General features: G+C 48.2%; 1 protein-coding gene across 1 annotated transcript in view; it reads left to right on the plus strand.

Annotated features, from left to right (window-relative positions):
- The window catches only part of JAZF1 (JAZF zinc finger 1), a 399,198-nt gene that overhangs the window by 338,663 nt on the left and 42,809 nt on the right, over positions 1-17,726 (plus strand). Inside the window, exon 3 of the mRNA XM_075558241.1 lies at positions 2,076-2,272. Within this exon, the coding sequence (XP_075414356.1) occupies positions 2,076-2,272 (197 nt within the window). The remainder of the gene's footprint in view (positions 1-2,075; positions 2,273-17,726) is intronic.

Raw genomic sequence — 17,726 nt, forward strand, 5'->3', positions numbered from 1 at the left:
GCTGAACTGCCCGTGTGGGTTTCCAAGACTGTCACACTTCACAAGGGTAGAAAGCCTCATCTTTCTCTAAGGGAGCAGCTGATGGTTTTGAACTGGTGGCCTGGCAATCAGCAGCCCAACTCTTAACCGATTCCACCAGCACAGCTCCTACAGAACCAGGTGTGCTCATTGCCATCAAGGGGATGCTGCCTCCTAGCTCTCCCCTGTGAGTTTCCAGGCTGTAACTGTTTAAGGGAGTAGAACACCCAGTCTTTCTCACTCAAAGCTGCTGGTGGTTTTGAACTGTCGACCATGCAGATCACAGCCCAACGTGTCACCACTATCCCGCCAGGGCTCCGTTTGTACCCCAATTTGAGCTCAGCACCGACCGTTAGTAGTTACACTTAGAATAACAAAAGAAAGCACTGGCTCTGTGCTGTTCTCAGAGACTCCGCGTTTTGAATTGGGATGTTATATGGAGGGGGTACAAAATGAATTCTTAAGAGCAGTCAAATCAATTTTGTGTCTGAAAGTTAACTCGGTCCCATGCAAGCAATTCTGTTCTGTGGTTCCTTCTGCTGAAATTATCCCCATCTTGTAGCACCAAACCTAAGCCCTCAAATCAAAGCATGCCATTTACGACCGTTTGGTTGAACATATAAAACCGCTTACACACCCAGATTGTATTGCAGAAGGCCCTCAAGAAGTAGGCCGTCCGAGTCTCAGGTATAAATGTGGACATTTTAAGACACTGTGACGACATGACTGTTGTTTCATTGGGTGTTTGGTGAGGCTAAGCTTTGACTGCGTATTGGAACTGTCTGTTAGCATCTTAAACTTCCCAGGGCAGTGAAGAAAAACGTTGTAGGCAGATGGTACAATGGGTAGGGTAAGATACCATGTGTAAGCTCAATGAAGTTAATTTATGATGAATTGTTTGAAAATAGCTGAAACACGATTTACAGCCAAATATAAAAATGCAGCTGGCAGAGTCGGCCTGCAATCCGAAGGGATTGATGCTGTGTAGGTAAGGGGTAAACAGCTCATAGATGGTTTTGAACCTGTTGTGACAAGGATTGATGAAACGCCCCCTAGCGCCACGAGAAGAGAACACGGTTGAAAGTTACTAGCCAGAGAAAAGCATTGAAAGAGGACCAGGGAGCCTTCCTCTGCCCTCTCTGCCTCCAGATCCTGCAGGTGCCGGCGAGTTTGTCAGGCATTTGGCTGATGTGTACCGCTGTGGGTTTGACAGGGCCTGAAGTCTTTGTCACCAAATTGCTGGCCAGGGAGGCCAGACCTTCCATCGGATAAGAAATATGTAAAGCCCAAACTACAATATGAGGAGAGCAGAGAGTAATCACAAATTACAGTCTTCAGAAAGCCATGTATGTGTTAAGTGAAAGCTAGTAGTATGAAGCCTAGAGGCTGCGCACGGGAAGGGGAGTCTGCTTGAGGGTGGTCCCTGAGGGAGCTTTGAGGATGGGTGGGCGTCCGGTGGGTAGAAAGGAAAAGGCCCTTCTGGGAAAGAAAATGAATGTAGGGAAGCACGTTCTTCTACGGGTTTAAGTCTTCCAGTAAGAATGAACAGGCCCACAGAAGAACCCACTCGGACTTTGAGGAGCCATGCTGACGTCGTGGCTACAAGTTGGGGGGCCGACGGCCAAACCACCGGCTGTTGGCGGGACTTTGCTCCCACAGTTACCTTCTCGGAAACCCACAGGGATATCTGCCCTGTCGGAGAGGGCCCTGAGAGTCGGCGAGTGAGTTTGGTTTGGGTTGTTGTTGTTTAAGAACCTTAAAACGACAAGCCAGAAGACACTCTCATTTTGTTGTCATTTTGTTGTGGCCTGTCTAACAAACACCTTTCTCAACATCGCACCCCAAAAGGCACTGCCACAGGGTCGATTCTGACTCCCCGTGCCTTCCAGGTCCCTGTAGGTTTCCGAGCTTGAAATTTTTCCAGGAGGGGGAAGCCGCCTCTTTCACTCAAGGTGCGGCCGCTGGGTGGTCCTGCTGCGCCCACCCCGCTACCGCATCACTCAAACTGCCGTCGCCCGCGCGGAGCTCCGGTGACTTACCATCTGCTGTTGTTTCAGATTCATGACAGACGCTGCCCGCCGAGAGCAGGAGTCCCTGAAAAAGAAGATTCAGCCGAAACTCTCGCTGACCCTGTCCAGCTCAGTGTCCCGAGGGAATGTGTCCACGCCGCCCCGCCACAGCAGTGGAAGCCTTACTCCCCCGGTGACCCCGCCCATCACGCCCTCCTCGTCATTCCGCAGCAGCACCCCAACAGGTGAGCCAGGAGAGATGTGCGCGCGTGTGCGCGTGTGCCCACGTGCCTACCCGCACGCTCCTGCGGACCTGGGCAGGGGGTAGAAAGAGCAGCTGATGATTCGCGCCCACTTCTCTGACCTTCTCCGGCCTCTAGGGACTATTGACTCACGCGTCCTTGATCGATGCTGGTACTAGTCACTGCTCCGTGTTATGAAGTATGCGATGCTTCAGAGATCCTTTCTAAAGCCCTTCAGCATGTGTTACAGGTGGATGGAGGCGTCTTCCGTGAATTGTGTGGGGGGGGGGCTGGTGGGGCAGGGGAAATAGCCCAAGCATACATCAATTCGTGTCTGAGTTCTGATTGGGTGGCCAGATGGTTTCATTGTATATTTCTATTTTTACATCTCTTGAAACTCTCCACAGTAAGATGATTTCTGAAAGAAAACCGAACAGCAGAGTGCCCTGCTCTGTGCCAGGCTCTCTGTCAAACACTGAGTGACAGGCGGGAGCAAACAGCAGTCGAGGCTGCCTTCCTGATGCCGTGAGCCATCACATCATTGCGCTTCCCCGGGCAGCAGCGATGGGGACAGCTGAAAAGAGCCCTCTTCTTTGACTCAGTGGACACACCCACACACCCTGTCCCAAGTAGGACCATGTTATTATTGGTACATACCATCAACTCGATTCCAGCTCACAGTAATCTGGTGTGACAGAGTGCAACTGCCAGGAGTCTAGGTTTTCTGGGCTGTCATCACTGTGAGAGTCGATGGTTAGGTTTTTGGCCCACGGGGCCATTGCAATGACTTCACATGGCCAACTCTTCCGATAGCAAGGAAAGCACTGAGCATTGCACCCCAGATCTCCTTAGAAGGAGCCTATTCAACCCACGGCCCTTGAGTCAATCCTGACTCTTAGTGACCCTCTCTAGGCTTTCCAAGGCTGTAAATCGTCACAGGCAGCCTCATCTTTTCTCCTGCAGAGCAGCCAATGGTTTTGAATCAGTAACCTTGCAGTCAGAAGCCCCAACACTTTCAGTAGACGCAAAGATAGGCATTTATCAGATGACTTCTCAAATTAATAGAAGCTTGTAACCATGACAAATACTTCATGGAAGGGAGGGAAACATCCACAGAGAGGTTTGACCCCACACCAGGAAAGCCTTTTCCTGAAGGATAAATAGGAGTCAGGTAGGTAAAGAGGGAGGGAGGAGCCTTCCAGAAAGGGAGCAGAATTTGCAACGCTTATGTGCTGAAAGCCTGGGGGCCAGGACAAAAGGGTCACAGCATAGCACGTACGGTTGAACTGAGGACATAGGCAGGACCAGGTCACGCAGTGCCTCGTGGGCCGTATTAAAAATTTTTGTCAAAAATTTTTTTGTGTGTATTCTGTGAGCCAAGAACCAGGCTCATGGATGTCAAGTCTATTCTGACTCACAGCACCTCGATAGGACGGGCAGAACCGCCCCTGTGGGTTTCCAAGACTAACTCTTCACAGGAGCTGTAGCCTTCTCACTGGGAGATGCTAGTGGTTTCGAACTGCTAACCTTTCAGCATCACCACTACCCCAACCAGGGCTGCAAGCAAAGAAAAGCCCCTCACAATTGCACCACCAGCTCCTTCAGGTCACACTCTAGGCTCCATTTGTGTATGTCTCTTTCATCCGTCTCCCATGAAGGGAGGTGGCTACAATAGCATTTTCTCAAAATGTGTTTTCAGAAGCATGAATTCCATGAATGATGTGTCATGTTAAGGGGTAAAGGGATTCCCAAATAATTTGGGGGAAATGATGAGTTAAAGAAAGTTAAGCTAGTCTCTTTGGTGCTGGGCTCTCCGAGCCTTTAACTTGATAATCTACGTTTATTATAATAAATGTAGGATTTATTAGAGGATTTATTAAGTTTCCCACGCTCTGTGGCTTTGGTGGTGGTGGTTGTCGTTAGGGTCTGACCAACAGAGAGCCGTGTGCAACAGACAGAAGGAAACACTCCTGAGCTGGCACCACTGGCCTTCACCGTGATTGCTTTGCTTGAGGCCATTGTTGCTGCTGCTGTCGCATCTTGTTAAGGGTCTTCTCTCTTTTTTTTCTGGCCCTCCTCTTTACCAAACATGATGTCCTTCTTCAGGGAATTGGCCCCCCTGATAGCACGTCCACAGTCCATGAGACAAAGTCGCCCTGTCCTACTTCTAAGGAGCGTGTTGGCTGACTTCCCCCAAGACAGCGTTCATTCTTCTGCTGCTCCATGCATCCTCAGTGTTCCTTCCCAACATCATAATTCAAAAGCATCGGTCCTTCCTGCCCTTCCTTATCCCCTGCCAGCTGTTGTATGCAGGTGAATCTATTTAAAGTACCTTGGCTTGGTTCAGACACGTCTTACCCCTCAAAATGACGTTTTTGCTTTTTAACACCTTCAAGAGATCTTTTGTAGCTAATTTGCCCAAATGGAATATGTCATTGGATTTCTTTTCTTTTGGCTTCACAATTGTCTTATGAAGACATTATGGAGGGGTTTTTAAAAAATCATTGTACTGGAGGCTCCTACAGCTCTTATCACAATCCACACATGCATCCCTGGTGTCGAGCACATTTGTACATTGTTGCCATTTGTACATTGTACATCATCATTTCCAAAACATTGTCTTTCTGCTTGAGCCCTTGGTACCAGCTCCTTGTTTTTTGCTCTCCACCCTCCCTCCCAAACCCTTATTTATAATTTTTTTTCGTGTCTTACACTGACCAATGTCTCCCTTCACCCACTTTTCTGTTGTGTGTCCCCTAGGGAGGAGGTTATATGTAGGTTATTGTGATTGGTTCCCCCTTTTTTTCCCCCACCTTCCCCTTCCCCTCCTGATATCACTGCTCTCATTATTGGTCCTGGGGGGGTTTATCTGTCCTGGATTCCCTGTGTTTCCAGTTCTTATCTGTACCCGTGTACCTGCTCTGTTTAGCCTGATTTGTAAAGTGTATTTGGGGTCATGACAGTGGGGGGGAGGAAGCATTAAAGAACTAGAGGAGAGTTGCATGTTTCATCGGTGCTGCACTGCACCCTGACCGGCTCATCCCTTCCTGTGACCCTTCTGTGAGGGGATGTTCAATTGTCTACAGATGGGCTTTGGGTCTCCACTCCTCCCTACCCCTCATTCCCGTTGATATGACTTTTTGATTCTGGGTCTTTGATGCCTGATACCTGATCCCATCGAGACCTCGTGAACACACAGGCTGGTGGGCTTCTTCCAAGTTCGTTTGAATTCTTAACGCTTCTTCCATGGTGCTGTTTGCTGCTCCAAGTAACATGAAATTCTTGACAATTTCAATATGTCTGCCTTTATCTTGCATTTTGGCCCATTTATGAAGAGTTTTATTGTCTTTATGTTGAAGTGTAATCCTATAGTCTTTGATCTTCGCCAGGAAGTGCTTCAAGTCTTCTTTTCTTTGAGCAAACAAGGTGTGCCAGTGTGTCATCTGCATATGATAGGTAGCTAATGAGCCTTCCTCCAATCCTGGGGCAACATTGTTGTTCATATACTCCAGCTTCCCAGGTGATCTGCTCAGCATACACAGAACGAATAATTATGGCAAAAGGATGCAACCGTGGTGTACACCTTTCCTGATGTCGAGCCACTCAGAGGACACCCTTTTGACAGATACCATGTGTTCAGTTCAGGACTGGGCATTTTGACGATATGATCGGGTTAGTGGCGGGGGGCAGGCAGACCAGAGTTCATCCTGCACTTTGACCTTTACAAATAACATTACCTTGGAAAGTCACTAACTAATAATACCCACTCTTTGTGTGAGAGTTAGATGTGTTAGCATATGTATGCATCGAGCCTTCAACACATGTTCAGCTGTGTTTTTCTGGAGTTTCTAACTGGGAACTTTAGGACAGGACCTAAGGTCACTCTTCTGAAAAGGATGGTCATTTGTTTTAAGCACTTGGCCATATCATTAATGATCTGCTAAACCCCAAACCCCCTGCCATCGAGGGGATGCCAACTCACAGTGACCCTATAGGACAGGGTAGACCTGCCCCTGTGAGTGTCAGAGACCGTTAACTCCGTACAGGAGTAGAAAGCTCGGTCTTTCTTCTGAGAAGTGACTGGTGGTTTGGAACTGCTGGCCTTGTGGATCCCAGCCCCTAATGCTTACCTACCGCACCACCAGGCATCCTGAGAGGGTCTCCCAGGATTCCATGATAGTTAGTCGGTGAAGATCTTTGTGTGCCGTACATGTCAGTCTAAGCTGTGAAAAAAGATTGTGCTGTGGGATTGTGATGTCATTCTGCTGTGTGCTTTGCTGGGTGTGTGCATGGATTATTGTCATTAAATTCATGGACAGTGTGCATGAGAGTGAGTTTTATACCTGAGGGGAGGTGGCCCGACTGGGGTGCTATAACAGAGAGCCATGACTGCCCCAATCAGCACAGTAATGGGTGCCTCAGAACCCCTGAAAATAAAGACAGTCTGAATGTGAGAGTTTATTAATTTTCATTTAAGAAAGTTTGGAAGAAATGGACTCATTTCCTTTCCTTCAGACATAAAGAAATCTTTCTGACACCTAGTCCATTTTAGCGGTTTTCCCACCAAGAGGACTAATTTATGCTGTGGTGAAGATGTATCGCCTTCAATCTGTCGTGGTCATTGGTGAATTATTTGCTGCTTGAAAAGCATTTCATATACACATCAAAAGTCAGCAAGGGAAATGGCTTCTTAAACCCCTCCGCCTGTACGGCTTTGCTTGGGTGCGTTTTTCAATGTTTGGAATGGTATTTGACGTGGACTTTGATCAGCTTCTTGGCCCAGCTAATGCTGTTTCAGTCTCTTTCCTGGCCAGGTGATAAATAATATTCCACATTTCCACCTCCTAAATTCCCTCTGCCAAGCTCTGTACTTAAACTCTGTTTCTAGTTCACAAGTAATAGTCACCAAGGAGCAAGACTCATTTATCAAACATCCTACAAAGTAGGCTGCCTTTGCCACACCAAATTAGAGGTCAGCTTCATTTCAGAGATGCAAGTATTCATGAAGATCGTCAGGTGCACGTCGCTTAATGCATGCTGTAGCAACACCTCACCAGGTATACCGCCATGACCCTTTAAGTTTTGTTTTGTTCTTCAAGGGAAAGGGGCTCGTTTTTTTTGTTTGTTTGTTTGTTCCCACTAATGGTTCTTAAATCTCCAAACCCAGATTGCAAGAGTTCTGGCCCACGGGTAGAAAGACAGACAAGTGAGGCAGGGACCAGGCCCTGGGCACCGGCTGTCAGTCTTTGTCCAGCAGGTAAACAGCAGGCTGCTTTTGGCACACCCCACTCCCTCCCCACATGTCCCACCGCAGAGTCAGCACAGAAGACAGCAGAAGTGGGCTCTCACACAGGTGCAAATCACATCACATCCTGTTTCGCTGCCTTTATCACAGGCGGTAAGCCTCCCAAACCTCTATTCTTCTAATCCAGATTTGTTTGCCCTTTCAAACCTCAAGCAAATCTTTTCATCTTCTATTCTTTCCTCCCCCTTTTCTTTCAACTTATAAAAAAGAAAGCATTCACTTACCACTTACGGCATGCTTCAAACTTTTCCAAATTCACTGCCATCACGGGATGCTTCACATTTTAAATTCCAATTCCTAGCAACCCTAAAAGACAGAGAAGACTGTCCCCCTTGCCCCCACCCCCGGTTTTTCTAAACTGTAAATCTGTACAGAAGAATGCCTCCTCTTTCCTCCACAGAAAAACTGATGGTTTCCAACTGCTGACTTTATGGCCAGCAGCCCAGCATGTAACCCACAACACCAGCAGGGCTTCCTAAGGAATGCGTAGAATAATTTAAGTCACAGATTGCCAAACATTTTCTGTGAAGACTCCAGGCCTGGGACTCGGTTTCAGCCCTGCCCCACTCCAACAAGTCACTGCCGTGAAGTGGGTGCTGGCCCTGCACATAAGCACCGCGCCCCCAGACTCCCAACGTCTACTCTGCGCGTGAGGTGTGAAATGCACAGGGGGAGGGGCATGGCGTGTTCTGTGGAAGCTGCAGGAGGCAGGCTGCTTGAGTATTATACTTGCTCCGGAACTGCGTGGATGGTGCCAGAGCGGCAAGGGCAACTCAACACACTGGGGAAACACCGTGGTGGGCAGTGGGTTTCGGTGAGCGGGGAGGAGCCACCGGAAACTGGATGCAAATAGTGGGCACAACTGAATGCATATGGTCAGGGTCACTGGATTGTCCACGGAGAAACTGTCGTGTTGCTGTGTGCTTGGCTGGTTTTACTCCCGACAAATGCAAAATTAAAAAATAAAAATGAATTCTAAAAAACAAGCTTAACACAAAGCAAATGATACCCTGGATCAGAGATCTGTAACTTATTTTTGGACATCTATAACTTACAGATACACTTGATTAAACACTCTGAGAAGAAAATACTAACACGATTGACCCCCTCCTTTTTAAAAAGTCATATCTAGAGTATGATTGCCAGGGGGAGGGGGAAAGTCATGTTTTTTGCATCGTCCTGTGTACTTTATGTCTGGTATTGTATTTATTCTGAACACCAGGTCCACTGAGACAGAGATTATTCCCAGGTTCAGATAAAGAATTAGAGACTTAATACGGGCAAATGACTGGCCCCACTGCTATTGAGTCCAGGCTGCCTCACTCATAGCGACCCCGTTTAGGGGTTCTGAGACTGTACAGCTTGACTGGAGCTAACAGCCTCACCTTCGTCCCACGGCATGAGGCCCCAAGTCTGGCTACTCAAAGAATGTGATCATTTCTGTGCACCCAGGCTGCCCTTCTACGTGAATTCTTATGGTTACAATCATGCCTGAAAAGTAAGACGGCTCTTAATCGACCTCTAGCATGTCATTGCCCAAATACATGTTCATGTGAAAACTCTCCCGCATCCAACTCAGTGCTGAGAGCTGTTGTGGAAGTGACACCCCCCCTCTCGCTCTTCATGCTCTCCCTGTGAACCTCTCAAATGGTGCCTCTCAATCCCGTTGAACTTAGAAATCACCTGGAGACATTTTTTAACTTCCTTTGCCTGGCTCCCACACCAAAGACTAAGTAGGTAGCTGGGGCTTTGCACATTGAAAACCCATGAATTCTGTCTCTCATCACCCGTTACCATGGAGTCGATTTCAACCATAGGGACCCCGTAGATGGGACCGCGTAGAACTGCCCCCCGGAGGGTTTCCAAGGCCATCGTTGTTCCTGAAGCAGGGCGCCATACCCTTTCCCACAAAGCTGCTGGTAGGTTTGAACCAGCCCGACCTTTCAGTTAGTGTCCAGGCACCTAACCACTGTGCCACTGGGCTCCTTGGTCCGGGCTCACTGTCACCAAGGCAATGCTGACTCATAGCAACGCTATAGGACGAGCTAGAGCCGTCCCCTGTGAGTGTCCAAGACTATACCGCCACCGGAGTAGAAGGCCTCATCTTTCTCCGAAGGAATGTCCGGTGGTTTTGAACCGCTGACCTGGCAGTTGTCACCCGAGCACATAACCACTACACCACCAGAGCTCCTTGCTCTGTGACGAGGGCTCGGTAATCCTAAACTTCAGCCAGAGTGGAGAAAACACTGTTTTAAAATGTGACCCTTCTAGTTCTGCGTGTGTTCTCTTGCTGGGTTAACATACGTGCACGTGGTCTGGAGAGAAAGGTCCCTGCCATCTACTCGCCTGGCTCCAGAATGAATCCCGTGGGACTGCACAGATGTACGTTCATGTCTTAGTGGAGAGGCCATGGAAAGAGTTGGCTGGGTTTCTGGTTAAAATAGCATTGCATAGTCGCCCTTGGAAAATATTTGTATATATATATTTTGGCCCACTGAGTGGGGCAAAAAAATTAAGTATTCCACCAGGAAAAGGCGCCCAAGGAAATTAAACTCCCCACCCCCTTTTCTTATTGAGATGGATCATAACTAGTACTAAGCCATAAATGTTATCCATTAATGCAAACTTTATAAAGCTTTTAGGTTGTTTTATTCTGCGTTGCCTTCCTTTGCTTCCTGCTATTTGGCCTTTATGGTAGACTCTTAAATATCCCTTTGTGACTTTTACAATCAGCGCGGTTCAAATTAATAAGGATTTTTTAAATCTCAGGAGTGACTAACACACAGCAAGTCCTTTAAGAGTAAAGTTGTCTGTATGCGTGTGCATGTGCGTGGGTGTTCCTTCCCCGTAGAAATGACAGACTTAGAGAACAATTGGAATTTTACTTGACGTTTAGGAGCGCCATCTAATGGGGTTGGAGTGAACCCTCCCCCAGACCGTCATTTTCAGAAAGCATCAGAAACGTAAATGAGCTGAATCAGACAGAAAATCTGTGAGTGGAAAAGACAGCGAAGGGGAGGTCAGAACCAACATGAGCTCCCTCCCCGGAAGAGGAGACTGCAGCGAAGAGGGAAGCCGAGCCCTGTCCGGCTTAATGGGAAGATGCAGAAGGAAGGGGAAATATTTCAGCCTGGCTGATTGTGTGACCTACTTGTGAATTTCTGAGATGGTGCTTTCCTATCGCTAAGAAGCTCTGCCCTCCGGAGCTGAATGTCTAGATGAGGCCTCAGGAACATCCCCTAAAATCTTCTTAAGAAAATGGCCTCGATTTATGTTTCCCTTCTCACATCAATGTGCTGTCTTGGAGCTGCTGGAAAATGACAAGACATTGCCCCATTATCTGGCTCCGTTACAGTCAGTCACTAAGAGAACTTTCCCATGGCCGCTGTGCGCTTGTTTGTGTACATCTTACTCTGTTCTCCTCGTCGGCCTTACCCTCCCTTCAGAGTGACTGGTCAAGCCTGCGCCTGGCTGCCCATCCTTGTGAGGAGCGCCACCGCGCAGAGCTGATGGATGGCCGCTGGCTCTCACTCTGCCTTGGCCTCCGAGTGCAGCTGGTGTCAGGATGGATGGGCACCGGGAAATCGGACTTTCGTTGCTTTTTCACCAACGCTCAACTTTCCAAATGAAACGTTTTCTTGACTTAAAATAATAACAAAATAAATCAGTGATTTATCGACAGGAATAATAGACTCTTGAGAAATAGGTGGTCACTCAAGGTTCCCAAACTTATTTGGCCTACCACCCCCTTCGCCGAAAGAAAAAAAACAAAAACTACTCAGCGGTCCCCTCGCAGACCGCGGCGATCATCTAGAATAAAGTGTGCGCGTCTGCTACGGCAGCCCCCCTCCCTGGAGCCTTGCAGCACCCCCGGGAGGAGGTTGGGGCCCGCTCTGGGAAACACGTTAGAGTTCCCCATGCGTTCGTTCGTTAGAGGCGAGGCCAGGCAAGGATGCTTAACGGCATTTTAAAAACAGACGTCAAGGCGGATTTGAAGAAAGACTCTCTCAAATTCATATCGTTCCCAGTCCTCCACAGCGTGAGGATCCGGCATCTTTTTATTGACAGTTGTCTGTGCATCGGTTTTGGTTACAAGGTACTGTGCTAGCTGTCATGGGCACACATGCATCAGGTATGGCCCTTGTGGCTAAGAGTCCACGGCTTTTCATCAACACAGGTTGCCCACATGCAGGACCGACAGCTAATGCACATGGTGTATACGTATATAAGCGGGCTCGGTTATCAGCCTGCAGGCTCGGTTATCAGCCTGCAGGATTAGTGCGGCAAGAGAGAGATGCAGAGATCATTCTCGGTGCTGTAGATGCACAAGATAATGGGTGAGGCAAATAGCAAGTTCCAGCATAGTTGTCAGAAGGTGGGATCAGCAGAGGCCTGACTCCGGGCAAACATTGCATAGCTCTTGAACGTCTGTGAACGTAGCTCAGAAACGGACGCTGCCCACACACTCATCTTTTCTCTACGGCCCTCACCTCCGGGAGGTGGTGTCCTTTCAGGGCTCTGTGGGAGGCTGTAACACAGAGAGAGGGAAAGGCAAACCTGGAGCACATGGCTGGGGCAGCCCCCCTGCTCCCCGAAACCTGCCCCTCCCAACGCACTGTCTAAGCCCGGTGTCAGAAACCCCGGTTCCCTTACATCCAGGCACCAGGAGATCTGTGTGCATCCCTTTAATCAGCTGTGCTTTTGCAAGGCTATGAAAGGGCCCTCTGGGTTCCTGCAGGAGAGGATTCGCTTCCTGTTAGGTGCTTTCATCCCATGTCCCCACTGGAAAGCAGGTTGCGTGCTCACCTGGGGGGGCAAGTAAATGAAATGTTGGCTCAACCCTGCTCCCTTCGCAGACAAGTGAATGCAGCGCCCCAGAAAGGCGCCTGAGCAAGATGGACACCTGAAATACCGAGGACCCACACCCACGTGTGAAGAATCCACACGGTGATGATGGTCCCGTGAATGGAACTGCCAGCACTGTTTCCGATCCTCGGCCCAACTCCCCCTATCCTTTTCTCCACTGCTTTTTCAAATGGGTGAATTTCTTCACTTCAAAATAGCCTGTTTCTTTTTTCAGAGTTTGCCGAGGATGTCCTCGTGTCTGTTTAAAAGAACCCCAGCGTAGCACAGGTTCCAGTCAGGAATCATTCGCCCTTCTCAGCCCTTGATGCTTCGCTGTAGAGGATGTTGGTCAATTCCCCGCTCCTGCTTTGGCATAACCCTTTATTGTCTGAATTTCCACATTTTTTAAAGCAAGAATGAGTATATTTTTTGAAATCTATTGGGAAAACAGGTGATTGTGGCTTCTGCATGTGTTTGACCGGTGGGTGCCTCCAGTTTCATCCTCTATCTGGTTCCCCAGTTCACCTTGGTTCTCACCATTTCAAGGGTCTCGCTGCCGTGATAGGTGTTCTGTTTAGGGGCCAAGTATGGGTGAGACATCAGGAACACCGGGGATTTTAGGGAAAGAAATATGGGACATATGCCATAAAGCACATCAGTACCTGCAGCAGGTAAAACACCCACTCATTTGTTCAGATTAAAAACAAAACTCACTCACATCAAGTTGATTGCAGAGGACACAGAGTACAATCGCCCAGTGGGTTTCTGAGATGAAAACGCAGGGGAGCAGAAAGTCTCGTCTTTCTCCCCATGAGGGTCCAGTGTTTCCAACTGCGGACCTTGTAGTTAGAGGACGTTGTAGTTAGCAGGCCCATGCGTACCCACTACAACACCAGGAGTACCATAATTTGCCAAAATTCAAAAGAAAGAAAGTTTTGTTGTCAAGGATAGCTTTGGACTTCAGCCTAAGATTTTTGAGACACTGAAGAAACAAGCTCCCCTGCCCCATTAAGATGGCCTCTGCCCCATGGCTGCCTGAGGGCAGATCGGAAATATCCCAAATGATGAACACATGAGCCAGTCAAGTTGTGATCTGTTTGCTCACTCTGGATTACCAAGACCTGAAATGAGTGTGAAGCAGCTCCGTGGCAGTGATCTTGATACCAAGGCAAACTCATTGCCATCGAGTCAATTCCAACTCCTAGTGCCCCTGTAGGAGAGGGTAGAACTGCCCCTGTGACTTCCTGAAACTAGAACTCTACAGGAGCAGAAAGCCTCATCTTTATACTTTGGAGCAGTTGGTGGTTTGGAACTACTAACCTTATGGTTGGCAGTCCAACTCATAACCCACTACGCTACTCTGGTAGAAGCATAAACAAGAAACTAATAAACTGACCTGATGGCAAATGATAGCAAACAAATCTGTGTTCCCTTCCAACACTGTGGACACTTGGAGGTGAAGTTGTGAGAACCTTGGGCCTCAGACAAGTTCAAGAGGCATATGGTTTTAAGCCTCTTTAAGCCTCACTTTCCCCATAGACAATACGAAGGGGACTCTCCCCCCCCAAAAAAAAAAAAACAACAACAGAAAAAAGCTCCTCTGGGCGGAGCTTTCATAGCATGCATGTTTCCTGATAGACAACATTCAAGCAACTTGCTCTGAGGTAGTGCACCCAGTGGCATCACCTGGAAAGGTTCTCTTGGTCAGTGAATTTTTTTTCGTAAAAGGAGTTTCACTTGAACCTCCATTTTTGTGATGGCTGATTTAAGAGAACAGTGTGCAGCTGTGAAATTTTGTTTCCTACTCAGGAAAAATGGCACAGAAGCTGTTGTGACATTGAACACAGCTTACAAGGACAGCGCTATGGAAAAACTCAAGCGTGCTAGTGGCTTTCTCGTTTCCAAAAAGGTGAAATGTTGATTGATGACAAACCTCATCCTGGATGTCCATCAACCTCCAGAACTGATGAAAACGCTGATTTGTAGTGTACTTGGAGTTTGTTCCACCAGGTCAGACTGTTAATCAAGCTTTCTACTTAGAGGTTCTGAAAAGATAGCATTAACAGTGTGCGACATAAAAAAGCCTAATTTGTGCCAGACAGGGGACTGGTTTTGCCACCACAACAATACAGCTGCTCGCACAGCCATCTCAGTGCACCAGTTTTGGGAAGAAAAAAAAAAAGCATGTCTCTCTTGTCCCACACACCTTACTCACCTGACCTCTCTGTGTGTGACTTCTTTTTGTTTTCTGCAAATGAAGAGGGACATGAAAGGACAACGTGGAAGAGGTGAAGAAAAAATGAAGGAGGTGCTGTCAGCCATCTAAACAGATGAGTTTGAAAATTATTTCCAAGAACGTAATCACAGATTTGACAAAATCTGTATTAAGTGTAATGGAGAGTACTGTGAAGGTGAGATGGTTGTTTTGTAGAAGAAAAAAAATTTTTTTAAATACATCGCTTTGAAAGAACAATCCGGTTTTTTGGTGGCCCCTCGTACTTCTGTCACAATTGCTTTGGGAGTGTGCTCGTGCAAGCACCGTCTTGACTGAGACTGCCGGCTCAGAAGGGACACTGACGCAGGATGCCCTGTCTAGTCAGCCAGCTCAGTGTGTTCAGGAACTGTGGGCTGCCGGTGGTGGCCGTTGGGGATGATGTCAGGCTTGTTACGGCTTCTTGAAGCAGCTAGACAGACCCAAAAAGAAAATCCTTTTCTCAGTTTGCTGAACGCTGCTCTCTGGCACAGGTGGAGTTTCAGCAGCCCCGGCAGGGGCCGCTTGTGCATGTTTATTTTTGGTCTGCAGTTCCCGGAAGACTGGTTCCCGGAATGTGTGTTAGAGATGGTATTTGCTAATGACCTGCTCTGGACATGGACACGTACATTTTCTAGAGGGAAGGGGGAATACACTCCCTCCCCCACCCCCACCCCCACACACCACCACCAAGTAACTGAGGCCTCTGGAGATTTCGGATGCTCTTGGTGGGGGCAGGCGAAGTGGATTTTCACTTCTAGTGTCCTGGTTAAGTTCCGTGTCGGACTGCTAACTGCCAGGCCAGCAGTTTGAAACCATCAGCCGCTCTGCAGGAAAAAGACCAGGCTTTCTACTCCATGAAGAGTTACAGTTTCAGAAACTCAGGCCAGTTCCACCCTGTCCTACAGGCTCAATGTGTCCCATTTCTCTCACTGGGTAAATGGGTGCTATGATCAGATAGAGCTTGCTGTCTTTTAGGGTTCTAAAATAGATCTCACCCCAAAACAAACACGGCACATTTATGATCATTAATATGGAAGTATTTATAATAGCCCCTTTCTAACTAGAGCTTGTAAAAGTCAAGGTTTATCTAGCAGGATTTACATATTTTTATATCCTGTCTTGTGGTTTTAGGAGCCCTGATGGCCGAGGTAGTGACAGGTTGTTTACGTACCAGCCACTCGCTGGGGGAAAGATGAGACTGTGTACCCCCACAAAGAGTTACAGTATCGGCAGCCCACGGGAGCAGTTCCACCCTGCCCTACAGTCGCTGTGATGCAGCAGCGACTCAGTGGCAGCCTGGTGGGGTTGGGTTGTTTACGTAAAGGCAGCGAGAATCGCTGGTGTGAATGTGGAACCTAAGGCACTACGTAAGCACAACGTGGCTGATGGTGCGCTCCCTGTCAGTGGGAGCTGTGGGTGAAGGATGTGCCCCCCGAGGCCCCTTTGCCCCACTCAGTCTGCGTCCTTTTCCATTGCAGTTGCCCTTTGAGATGTGGAGGCACCAAGCGCGACGCTCGTGCCGCCCTGGTTAGACCTAGCCCGGGCTCTGGGACTGCGGTACAGGACTCCGAGTGTCCCAGGCCAGATGGGATGTGCGGACCGCGTTCCTGAAGGCCCTGCCCTTCTTCCTGGGGGGAAAGAGGACTTCTTCCCAGCTGTGGTGAGGGAGACAGGCCAGACGCCATTGCCCATCCGCCCAGATTAGGAGCGGCAGCTCCATGAATTCCGACGGCTGCCCAGGGCAGTAGCCCCGGCTCTCCACAGCCTCAGGAGCTGGCATCTCTTCTTGACTATTGTTTGAGCGTCGGTTTCTGCTGCTGGCCTTGTGCCCGCCATGGAGGGCATAGAGAAGCATTTCCACTCCAAGTCTTTGACCCAGACGGAATGAAAGCGTATGTCCACGGAAGACACGTGCACAGGTGTTCACAGCAACTTTATTCTCCACGGTCCAAACTGTTAAAGTCGGCCTTCAGCAGGCAAACTGATCCAAATGATTGGTGATCCGGGTCGGGCAGGAATCAGAAAAGTGATTGACTCCCAGAGAAGTGGAGAGAGATAAAGGAACTTTCTAGGGTGATGGATTGATAGTATATCTTGATTAGGGTGCTTATTTATACAAGTATGTCCATTTATCAAAATCAAATTATATATCTAAGGTTTCTGGTTTTTTGGGGGGGTTGAATTACTCTTTTTTATTTTAATTTTTTAATCGTTTTTTATTAGGGGCTCATACAACTCTTATCAAAGCCATACATCCATCAGTTGTGTAAAGCACATTTGTACATTCATTGCCCTCATCATTCTCAAAACATTTGCTCTCCACCTAAGCCCCTGGCATCAGCTCCTCATTTTTCCCCTCCCTCCCCCACCCCCTCCCTCAGGAACCCTTGATAATTTATAAATTTTTATTTTGTCATTAAGTTCTCTGTTTCACTGTATGTAAATTTCCCTCAGTTAAAAAACAAACAACAGATGAAGCCGTGGCCCAGGCAGAAATGAGTGAGAAACAGAAGCCGGGCTTCCCCTGCTCCTTGTAGTGTTTCCTCTGCTACAAACAAGCCATCGGAGAACAAAAGAAGCAGTAAATGCATGTGATCCTTTGAGCAAACCTCTCTGGAATTTCCTCTCCATTGAAGAAAGACAGTAAGCAGAATTCTTTATTTTTAACCTTCCTAGCTTTGGGACACTAGGAAGTAGGAGCATACGCAAACATGACAATTGCCGCGAGGGTGGGTGATGGGTGGATACCAAGATGAGAAAAAGACGAAGAAGAGGGGTTGCCAAACTCGTGACCTTTAGGACGTTCGCTGCTGAGAACCACGAATGACGGCAAGCGTTTCTCATCAACAGTTAGCGCACCTGGGTCTTCCAGAGTCCAGATGATGTTGTGTCTCCTGAGACACACGTACTGCCTGACGGTGAGAGGTGAGAAGACCACAGGAGCGTTTCAGCCCACCTTGGGCACATCCTCTGGAGAGACCCAGCCTCTATGGAGACACTCGCGCCTGGTAGCGTGTCACCGCTTTCATATCTGCAGTAACCAAACCAAACTC

The sequence above is a fragment of the Tenrec ecaudatus genome, chromosome 9 (genome assembly GCF_050624435.1).
Source record: "Tenrec ecaudatus isolate mTenEca1 chromosome 9, mTenEca1.hap1, whole genome shotgun sequence".
NCBI lineage: Eukaryota > Metazoa > Chordata > Mammalia > Afrosoricida > Tenrecidae > Tenrec > Tenrec ecaudatus.